Consider the following 11,119-nt stretch of genomic DNA (forward strand, 5'->3'; position numbering starts at 1 on the left):
ACAACAAGCCTTTCTCGGAGCGTCATCTACGTCTATTGCAGTCTGACATTTCGATACTCGGTGTCCTTCCAGACTTGGGTATTGTCGAATATTGCCAGCCCGACTCTTTGGAAAAAGCCTCGGCCAACCTCGACAACCATGAGTGCAACCCCCGAAAGGCCTCCGTTGTCTCTGATGGTCCCCAAGAGCAGATAGCTCACGGTTCTCTCCCCGACCTCGTCCACGCTGTCGTCCAAATCGTAGAACACGTCCACCCGACTCTTGCCGCTTCCCCAGTCCTCGAACATTGCAGGATCGACCTCTTCATCATCGACCATCCGACACTTCAACACGACGTGCCTCGACACCCGCGCCTCCAGCAAGTTCACCTCCTGAACGGACGCGTCCTCCCTCTCGAACATCTGCGTAAACCGGATCCGCCCATTCACCGAGGCCCACGACCAGCTCGGCGCCCTCTTCGTCTCCCTCAAATTCTCCTTCTCCTTCTCCTCATCCTCCCCGTCACCCTCGTCACAGCCCTTCTTGGACCAAGCGAGGAGCTCGACGAACCACCTCCTCCACAGCCCGAACTCGTTGCCGTCCCGCCACACCGTCTCCAACTCCCTCGTGACCCCTCTGAGCGCATTCAGCCGGTCGTCCTTGTAGCCGAGCTGGCGGCGGGTGTACTGCTCGACGATGGTCCGCCAGAGGTACCGCCTCTCCGCGTCCTCATTGCCGAAGACGGACTCCGTCTCCTCGTCGAAGACGCTCCAGGGGAGACCTTCCTGCGTCTGTAAGTAGTCCAGGCCGCCACCGTTGCCGTCACCCGAGACGCCGCGCAGCTCCGTCTCCTTGCACTGCCACAGCAGCTCGTACTCGGAGAAGACGAGCATCCGCGACGACAGGAGGAACTCCTGCAACACCCAGCCGCGCCCGTCCAGCGTGTGCTTGGGGATGTGGGCCTCGGCCCTGAGGTACACCGTTCCCATCCCCCCGTCGGCCCGCATCGAGACGCAGAACCTGTGCTCCGGCAGGTAGGTGGCCTTCATGTCGAGGAACCCGTCGCCTGCTCTCTCCGCGGTCCCGGCCGCGACGGTGACGGCGGCGTTCTTGTAGATCATGGCCATGTTCCCAATCTCCCTATCCTTGTCCGCGTTGCAGTCCTGGATGATGCATAGCGCGTCGATCCAGAGGTACCGGAACCCCAACCTTCTCGTCACGGCGATGGCGTCCCGCACGGTCTGCTGGAGGTCCCCGATCCTGATCCCTTCTTCCATGTTGGTCAGCGTCCTCCGCTTCAGCAGGCCGCGCTGCGGTCCGCCCCAGCAGTAGCTGAGTGCGGCGTACTCGCCGTGCTCCTCAGTGCCGTTGACGTAGAGCTTCAGCGTCGGGGCTGCGGCCGTGCCGAGGTCGAGGACGCGGGAGGGGAGGACGGTGTCTTTGGCGTAGCGGCAGAGTTTGTGGGACTCCTTGCACGCGGCATATAGTCTGCGGGCACGGGAGATCGCTCTCTCGCTCTTCACGTCTCTCTGGAGTGGTCTTCTATAGATGCCGTTACCGGCAGGATTGCCTGCCTGTGTGTCAGCGAGAAAGAGTGTGATGGATATATGTTAAGGTCCAGATCGCTTGCTAAATTACTGACTCACCTTGCTCGGCGTACGGATAGATGCTTATGACAACCGCACCGGAAGAAAGACTGCCCTCCAAGACATCGATGCCGAACGGGACAGCACCGGGACGTCTCTCGGAAGCACGGTTTCGGAATGTGAGGACATCATCGGCGTCCCACTTGTGTTCCTTCTTCTTCTCGATCGCGACGATGATGAAGACGCAGATTTCGCAGCCCTCCATGGCTGAAGCGCAGCACTCGGCATACGAGGAATGCCGAAGCCCATCGGCGGAGTTGAGCTCGGTCAGGCCTTCCTTCGTGAGAATAAGCCGGCACCGAGAGCAGCACGCCTCGTCGGTGCCGATCTTCCGGCTCCGCTTCGGATCCGGGACGACCGCTCCGTCATCCGTCGCGGACCGGCGCCGCCGGTGCACTAGCCGGCGGGGTATTGCTGCGGTCTCGGCCATGCTGACGCTGGTCGCAATGCAGCTGCTGGGCGTTGAAAGGGGAATCTGAGGACGACGGCCTGCATCGTATCGGATTCCGCCTTGCGACGCCGCGGAAGGGACTTATGTGCTGTCAGACGAGCAACGGGGGTGTGTTGGAGGACGCCCGCGTGGCTGAGTCTTGCATGAAGGCAACCAGTCTAAGCATGCAGGGTGTTGAAATAGGGCGAACAGGCAGATTACGGCTTTTCAGTGTGTGTGTGTGTGTGTGTGTGTTTGTGTGTGTTTGTGCATGTGAAGAGAGCCTGTTCTTGCTTGATTATGCCGTACAACTCGACCGTCACTCCGATCGACAATGTCGATCAGTACTTGTAAGTCAGACTACCCACTTTTCGGCACCCCCCCCATTTCGGCACCCCAAAAATGAAGCTATTCCCATCATACTCGTCGACTTCAATTAATCATTGACTTCTTCTAGATGCAACAACAATACAGCTTTCAGCTTCACTAGGGTATTCAGAGTCGCTGGATTCGGCTGCATCATCCTCTTTTTCCCCAGCCTTAAGTTGCGCCTGCTGGATGTCTTTGATGTTGGCGAACTTAGTGTTAGGATCCAGCTGGACTGCCCTTCTTTTCCTTACTGCAGTATTGGTGACTTGGGCCTGCAGAAGCTCCAGTTTCTGCTGGGTATTTGCCAGCTCATATGCCTGCTCGCTGAAGCCTTTTTTTACCTTCCTGAATAGAAGGCGTTGAGTAAAGGCATCATTCTCCAGCTCTGTGAATAGCTTCAACTGCCCAGCTAGATCCTTCATCTTCCTTGGCGTCGACCATGCCACTGCAGATGACGCAGATACCCATCCTTCAGCTTCCTTGCCTCCAGACTGCCCTTTGCTGACCTGATCAGATGATCCTGATGCTGCTGGTGTTGATGGGAGCAGTAGGGAGCTCATCAGAGGCTTCGCCATAGAGACAGGCCATAACCCTGTCCATTTCCAACCACTTCTAATGTTCTGCATCGTCATACCTGCAGTACGAGCCTTCTGATAACAGCCTATAAAGTTCCTCTTGCCTACAACAGTTGAATCATTCCACTGACCAAGGTATCCAAGCTCCTTCCTATAGGCTGCCTTGACAGGGCTGAAGACTGACTGATCAAGTGGCTGGAGGACATGGGAGGTATGTGGCGGTAAGAACAATAGATGGATGTTGTTTATATAGCATAACCACATAAAGTCAGTCGTTGTATGACTCCCATGTCCATCCATGATCAGCAGCCTGACCTCCTTGCCCTGAGGAAGAGTCTGAGGGATGAAGACCTTCTGCAGCCATTCAACTGCAGTGGCATCTGAAGTCCATCCATTCTCCGTTGCAGTGAATTGCCATCCTTCATAAGGGCCAAGGTCTAGAGGAAACCACTGCTGCTGGACTGCCTTGCCCTTATAGATAACGAGGGGATTCAGAACATGGCCCAGGGCAGAGATGCATTCGATGATGGATACCCATGCCCTTGATCCAGGCTGTTTCTTACGTACAGACTTCGTCTCAGACATGCCCAGCACCAGCCCATTAGATCCCTGGCCCTCAAGGATACCAGTCTCATCCATGTTGTATCTATTAGCTGGTTTGATGCTGGTGATCTCTGGTATGGCGAGTAGTTTGAACCAGTCCCTGATGACCTCAGTAGATGCCCCATTAACACGCCTAGAATCGATAGGGCGACTTCTCTGGACCTTGACTGATGGATTCCTCTTCAAGAAGGCTTGGATCCAGCCTTTTCCTATAGGCTCTGTATCCCCCATGGCATGGAGGATCCTTTCTGCGAATAGCCTCACTTGCAGATGGGTTGGGGCAACACCAAGGGCATGCTGAATGCGAACCCATTCAGCCAGTTTAGCCTCCTGACTAACAGAAAGTCTCTGCAGGTCAGAAAAGGCAATTGACCTTGGTTGAGTGCCCTTAATCCGATACTGAAGTGTTGATCTTGGGATGCCATACACCTGACCAGCCCTCTTAATGGGCATGCCGTTGGTTATTGCGTCAAGGGCCTGATTGACTTCATCTTCGGTATACTGGCCCATAAGGTTGAAAAGAAGCTCTGAGGAAAAAATGAGGTTATTCGCATAAGTATAGAAAATGTTGTTGATGTTGAAAGTTGAGGGGTATGTTCTGGTGATGAGGCATTTGAGGCATTTTTGGGGTGCCGAAATGGGGGGGGTGCCGAAAAGTGGGTAGTCTGACTTATACGATGTAGACGCTTATGCAGGATAGAATCTTGAGCAGTATGGCAAGAAAAAAGTTGGTATTTTGGGGTATTTAGCAAAACGCGATGAGAGTCTCTGGTCGAAGCCCAGCTGACAGACTCTGCTTCTATCGCGAAAAAAGAGGATGGCCAAAGTGGCGTTAGGATGAAGATGAGGATGAGGGTGAGGATGCCAGCATCGCGAGGGCGCTGCCACAAACTAAATCCAACCTCTCTCTCCCCCCCCCCCCCGTCTATGTATATGTGTGCGTGTGTTAGTGTTTATATGCGTTTGCGTGCGTGTCTCAAACTAGCCGCCGCGAGTATCCCGTAACTCCATGTGAATCATGCAATCATCCAGTGTCGTATCCCGTCTACGCGTGCGACTGGTCCATCTCGTCTGCATCGCAGACCTGTTCGTCGAACCCGATCGCCGCGAGGCTCTTCTTCACGTTCTGCTGTGATCTCATCTCCTACGGCGCGGGTCAGTCAGGAACGTCATATGATAATACGACACGACACGACGGAGGAGAACAAACCTCTTCCACAGTCCCCTTGATGACATATCTCGTGACGAGGACCTTCTGGTCCTGGCCGAACCGGATGGCGCGGGCGATGGCCTGGTTCTCGACGCTGGGGTTCCATTGCAGCTCGACAATGAAGACGCGGTTGGCGCAGGTGAGGTTGAGGCTGCGTAGAACGGTTAGATCACGTCGACCGACCATCCATCCATCCATCCATATAGACATCCATCCTACGGGGGTTTCGAGACTTACCCAAAGGCCCCGGTGCCGGTTGTCATGATGAGCACCCGCACGCCGTCCTCCTTGGCGAACTTCTCGAGGATCTTCTGCCTCTCCGACAACGGACAGTTGCCGTCAATCATGTCGAACCGGACGCCGGCCCTCTGAAGATGCATGCCGACCAGGTGCAGCGTCCTCGTCCAGCACGAGAAGACGATACTGAAATCAGTTAGCAACACCGTATAACGAGCGGCACCATCATTGCTGCTGTTGCTACTGCTGCTGCTACTGCTGCTGCTGCTACATACCTCTTGGTGGTCCAGACATCCTCCTTGACATCCCTGATCAAGGCTTCCATCTTGGTCGAATACCCGATGTGGTTGAAGTACAGCTCGTCGTCTTTATCCGCCGACGTCTTGGCCGCCGGCGCGTCAACCATTTCCACGTCGCCAGACACGCCGCCGGGGCCGTCGACTCGGATCAACGGGGACGCCGCCGCCGGAGCAGCCGACGCCGCCGCCTGCTGCGACCTGGCCGCCGTCCTCATCCAGTTCTCGCACACGGGACAGTGCCGCCTCCTCGTCGGATCCCCCGGCGCCGACATGTCCGACTCCTCCAGGCACTCGGAGCAGAGGACGTGGGCGCACTGCTCCTCGGCCTCGTTGCGCAGCCGGCTCGAGCCGAGGATGGGCATGGGCTGGTGGCAGCCGTCGCAGGTGATCTCGGCGTTGCGGCCCAGGGCCGAGACGGCGGCCTCGCGCTCCTCGAGACGGCTCAGCCGGTGGCTGCGGCGCGACCACGAGAAGGGCTTCTGGTACGTGCCGTGGTTGCACAGGATGCGCATCTGCAGGTTCGCCTGGAACAGGCCGAACTTGGAGCTCTTCTCGACCTCGCCGACCTTCTGCTTGATAGTGCGCATGAGGATCCGCTTCGTCTTGTCGTACTGCTCGCGCTCGGCCGGCGTGAAGGCGAGCTCCTTGACGCGCTCCTCGAGCCCGGGCAGCGCGAGGAGCTCCTTGGTGCGCCGCAGGCACAGCGAGTCGAGGAGCAGGATGAGGCGCTCCTTGATCTTCCTGGCGTCGCCGTTCTGCTCAAAGGGCACCTCGATGTACCGGCGGAACATGGCGGGCTCGTCAAAGGGCTTGGCGCGGATGAAGGCGAAGAGGGCGCCGATGTCGGCCAGCTTGTTCTGGATCGGCGTCCCCGTGAGGCACCAGCGCGAGTTTGCGTGGAGGGATCGGCAGGCGTGGAAAAAGGTCGTGGCCGGGCGGCGGATGACATGGGCTGAGAGGAGGGGGGGTCAGTTGCCGTTCATGATGATGGGCGTATACGATGTATGATATATGATGTTTAAAGGGGGGAGGGGGGGGGATGAGGAGACTTTCTCTCTCACCTTCGTCGAGAACAACTCGGTACCATCCAATTTTGTGCAGGATGGACGACTTCTTCTCGTACTCCGCCGCCAGGGTGTTGTAGGTGGTCACGACGATGTTGGAGTTCTTAATCTTGTCAATGTCCTTTTCGCGTTTCGGGCCGTGATATTGGATCTGGTTCAGATTCCCCTGTACGTGTCTAGGAGCCGTTAGAGGGTGTGAGACAGACAGGAGACTTGGAGGTCTGCCACTCACTTGGCAATCTCGTTCTTCCACTCGTAGATAAGGACTAGATTCGAGTCAGTCAGTGTGGCTGTTGCTAAAACATCTATCTACCTTCACTTCACAAGAGAGAAAGAAGTCGGTACTCACGAGCAGACGATACAACCACCAGGGTCGAGCCGGAGTAGCACAGCTCCTGGTTCTTTTGTTTGCTCTGCTCCTCCTGTTGAGCCCACTGCTGGCCATTCTGCAACGTCGTCACGACCAGCGAGAGGATGGACAGGGACTTGCCCATGCCCATCTCGTCGGCCAGGATGCCGCCGCCTCGCTCGTCCGGCTGGCTTTTCTGCTTGATGTTGGTGATTTTGTGGCGGAACCTGTTGTCGTTTAGCAGACGTGGAAGAGAGAACGGAGAGGGAGAACATGGAAATCAGATCATGAGTAGAAGGAGTATAAAGAAAAGGGGGAATCCCACCATTCCTGGCCCTCCTCCGTCACGGGATGCCACAGGCGATACGCCAAGTCGATGTGGCCGGATTCCCTCTCGAGCATGAACGCAAGAGCCTGTTTCTGGTGTCTAGAGGAAAAGACGCATTAACTCAGTTTTGGCTCAAGACTCCCATCGACGATATTCATCCATCAAGAGAGACTAGCAACGAAAGAAAAAAACACACGCAACAGTGACAACATCGACTTACTCTTGCAGCTCGTGCTTGAGCCCCTGGACGCCGTCCTCGCGGCGGAGGTGCCGCTTCTTCTGTATCGAGTCGTACACCTCCATCATCATGAGCCGAAGCCTCTCCTCGCGCGGCTGGCGTCCCGACGGCGATGACGGGTCCCCGTCGTCGCCGCGGACCTGCCTCACCGTCGTCATCGTCGCATCCCCGGACGCGTGCTCGGACTTGCGGACGGCAAGCACATGCGGGTTCTCGTAGGGGAAGCCGGCGCGCGCGTGGTCCGGCTTCTGCAGCCACAGCTTCCCGTCCGACAGCTTGCCGCCGACCTTGGCCGCCGCGGCGCGTGGGCCGTAGACGTTGATGTCGACCTTGACCATGGCCTCGACGGGCTTCTTGGCGCGGCCGATGGTATCGCGCAGGGCAGTCGTCTGGGCAATGGGCTCGAACTCGAGGCCGTCGTCGCCGACGCCGCCGCCGCGCAGGAGCTCGCCGAGGGTCTTGCCGGTCCCGGAGCGGAGGTAACCGAAGTCGGTGGCCTCGTCGCCGTCGTCATTGCTGCTGCTGCTGCCGCCGCCGCCGTCGGACCCCCGAAAGGCGAGAAGGACGTGTTCCTGTTGCTCGCTGAGAGTGAAGCGCTGGTAGACGGGCCGGCCGGGGGCGCGTATCGATTCCTTGTGGTGGGTGTTGCGGATCTTGGTGTCGATAACGCCCATGTCGCCTATCAACTTGACGTCTACATTGTAGAGCTACTACTTATGAGTCGGTTCTTGCTTACGGAAGAGAGAGAGAGAGAGAGAGATGGGGGAGAGAGGGAGAGAGAAAGGAAAAGAAACGAGATGAAGAGGGTGGCAACTAACCATGCCGTAGCAGACCTTGTCCGTCTCATCATCTCGTGGAGACAAGTAGTAGTCGGAACCGGTGACACTGGACTCGGGTATGAGCGAGGGCGAGTGCGTCACGCGCAGGGAGTCTTGCGATGACGCTCCGGGGGACGGCTGGGGGGTGCTATACGTGTACGAGGAGGCCTCGGGGGACACGGCGGCGGTGTTCCTGCCCCATGTCTCGAGGGCGTTTTCAAAGTCAAAGGGCGGCGCCTCGGCCTCGTCTCCGAAGTCGATGGCGCCCAGCTGGGGGCCGGCGGTGTAGTGGAACAGGATGTTGCTGAAGACGTCGTCCATGGAGTCCAGGTCCTCCAGCACGGGCGTCTCCTGGGACGCGTCGGGGCTCTGGAACAGGGTCTGGCGCGGGTGGAAGCCGGTGTACTCCTGGTCGCCCTGGTACGAGGGCGGGACGGAGCCGTAAGGGGACATGGAAGACAGGTCGGGGTAGTGGAGCTCGTCATCCTCCTCGTTGAGGAGTCTCTTTAGTGACGACATGGAGGACGGTGGGGGGGGGAGGGACTGGGGTTTGGGGGTTGTGAAATTGTGTTCGTTGATGAGAGCGTCTGTCTGTCTCACTGCTGTCGGAGCAGAGTCCGGAGTTGTTGATGCTCGTTGTTGTCAATCACTATGTTGACTTTGACCAGACAACTCTAGGCTTTAACGGGAACTGGAGTAAACTCGGAGACGAACTCGTCGAGTTTTGCCTGTCTTGTCTCACAATCTAATTCCAGGGATGTCCTCGAGCAACCGGTGCTGTGGGGAGAGTGAGAGAGTGAGTGTGAGTGAGTGAGTGAATGAATGGGAGAGAGACAACAACACACAAATGAGGCTCAGCGACTGCACAAGAGATGGAGAGTGAGTTGGGTGAGTGAGAGCATAAAGGAACGAGGCGAACCACGCCTCATACTTGACCACATGATGACGGGCGACGCGAGGCATCGGAAAGGCGACCGTTTTTGCTATGCATCATGTTCGTCACCTCTCTCCCCATGTGATATGTGTGCCCGCCGTGAGGCGCAGTGTGGGCGGACGACGATGAAGGCAAAATGGTGCATCCCGTTGGTGGTTCGCACATCGCCGAAGACTACGGCTGCGCTGCAGCGGCTCCCCAGGCCCGCGCATACGTAGTTTTTCCACTTTGTTAGTGCAATAGTGTCCCTGTCTAGGGGTCCTGGCCCCCAAAACGTCTCTTGGGGTCTCCGGGGTTGGTCCTCTCAAGTCTAGGGTCCAGGGGGTTGTCTGGGTCTTTCTAATCCGCTTTGCAACCCGCTTTTGCACCGCCCCCGAAGCGCCATCGAAGCCCCAGAAGCCCCAGAAGCCCCCGGCACCCCCCGGTTCACCGACGGTTGCTCCGCCTCGAGCGAAAGAGAGAGAGAGCCTTCGGAGTCCGCCGACCGGGGTGGGCTCTCCCAAGAGCCTCACTAACCCGGAACGAGGTTCGAAACGATGGGGAAATGCCCACCTTGCCGATGCTTGTTCTCGTGAGCCTCTTGTTTGTTCGGAGGAGACTCCGATTCGGCTTGTTGGAGATGTGACGTAGATTGACGATTTGTGTCTCGTGGACGCCGACGAATTGAGAGAGTCTCGTGATGCGTCAATTTCCAACTCGACTCGGTTGTGGTTGTGGGACGACGACAGCTCCAGCACGAACGAGACTCACACATGACAAGTTGCGGCGCGCATGAGTTGTGATTTCAACACGGGAGAAAGAAAGACTCTCGGCCTTTGCGACCAACAATCAGGTTGAGCCGGCGTCGTCTGTTTCTGGATAGAATGGAGGATACTACAGAGATGGAGAGAGTGAGAGTGAGAGAGATGACAAGACAAGACAGGACGACAACAAACAACACCACCCACCCCCGCGTTGCCCGCCCACGCGGGAACGAATGCCATGACCCCTCACAAGGCGTCCGCGGGAGTCGAAAATCCCCCTCAAAGCCAAGCCAAAGCTGCCATGGGCCGGGAGCAATATGCAGGCCAAGAGACTTGTGGAAGTCGTCGGCCTGACAAACAAGACGTAGAGGCGGGAGAGGAAGGCAGACTGAAGACTGTAGCGTAGCACCCGAGAAACAGGGGCACAGCACAGCACACAACGCAGCACAGCACTGCACAGCACAGCATAGCATAGCAGAGCAGAGAGCAGAGCACACCTCCTCTCCTCACGGCCTGAACCGGGAGAAACGGGGCAGAATGGAGAGGGGAGCATGGGATTGTGTGGCAGTGCATGAGCTGCCTAGCGCCCTCTTCCTCGCGGGCCCCTTGCAAGTGGTACGCCAGGCGGACCCCGGCTATGACAACGTTCATTGGCGTGTTCCTGGGTCGTCTCTCTCTCTCTCTCTCCCTCTCTCTCTCTGTCTTGTCTGTCTGTCTGTCTGTCTGTCTTTAGGGGTGCTGTATCACCCTGTATCTCTGTCTCGCGTGCAGGGGTTGCTCGGACGGGTTGTGGTATTCTTGTCTGGTGTTCCCGTTGCGCCTGGCTGCCTCTTTATGCTGTGAGGAGCAGAGCAGAGCAGAGCAGAGCAGAGCATCAGCCTCAATCTCAATCGTTGGCAACCGGACGGGTGGATGTCGTTGGAGTCCTCTTCCTCATCTTCCTCTCCATCTTCGTCTTCGTCTTCGCTTTCCTTCTTTGAGACTTGTCTTTTCCCTTTTCCCTGTTTCGCGATCAGCTCTCCACTGTTTTGACTCTCTCTCTCTCTCTCTCTTTACCTCACTGAGCGTACACATCCTCCCCGCAGCAGTTGGGTCCTGGCAGAGAGAGGGTTTGTTCTTCATTCATGTTTTGTTGTGGTCCTGGCCCAACTCGGCGATCCACAACCTTGTTTGTATCTATCTCCCATCCAAGGCCCCCGTGTACACGTGTAAATTTTGGATTTCTCGATTCCGTGCATAGCCGGTGAGTCCCGTCCCGCGCCGGGCCGTAAAAAGACCCAAGAGTCTATCGCTAGCC

The 11,119-nt window shown here is 57.2% G+C and overlaps 2 protein-coding genes across 2 annotated transcripts; both read right to left on the reverse strand.

The window, feature by feature from the left end:
* Positions 1-32: 32 nt before the first annotated feature.
* CH63R_01885 (Heterokaryon incompatibility protein) lies at positions 33-2,055 on the reverse strand (the record flags this gene model as incomplete). Its single annotated transcript, XM_018296860.1, has 2 exons — positions 33-1,549; positions 1,626-2,055. 2 exons carry the CDS (start codon positions 2,053-2,055, stop codon positions 33-35), a joined length of 1,947 nt encoding a protein of 648 aa, XP_018161676.1.
* Positions 2,056-4,647: 2,592 nt separating this feature from the next.
* On the reverse strand, positions 4,648-8,664 carry CH63R_01886 (SNF2 family domain-containing protein; the record flags this gene model as incomplete). The annotated part of the gene is made up of 9 exons (XM_018296861.1): positions 4,648-4,746; positions 4,813-4,963; positions 5,050-5,235; positions 5,325-6,300; positions 6,410-6,588; positions 6,645-6,678; positions 6,762-6,988; positions 7,310-8,034; positions 8,146-8,664. The coding sequence occupies 9 exons, from the start codon at positions 8,662-8,664 to the stop codon at positions 4,648-4,650; spliced, it is 3,096 nt and encodes a 1,031-aa protein (XP_018161677.1).
* Positions 8,665-11,119: the final 2,455 nt, after the last annotated feature.

Source organism: Colletotrichum higginsianum, chromosome 2, assembly GCF_001672515.1.
Source record: "Colletotrichum higginsianum IMI 349063 chromosome 2, whole genome shotgun sequence".
In the NCBI taxonomy this organism is placed as follows: Eukaryota; Fungi; Ascomycota; class Sordariomycetes; order Glomerellales; family Glomerellaceae; genus Colletotrichum; species Colletotrichum higginsianum.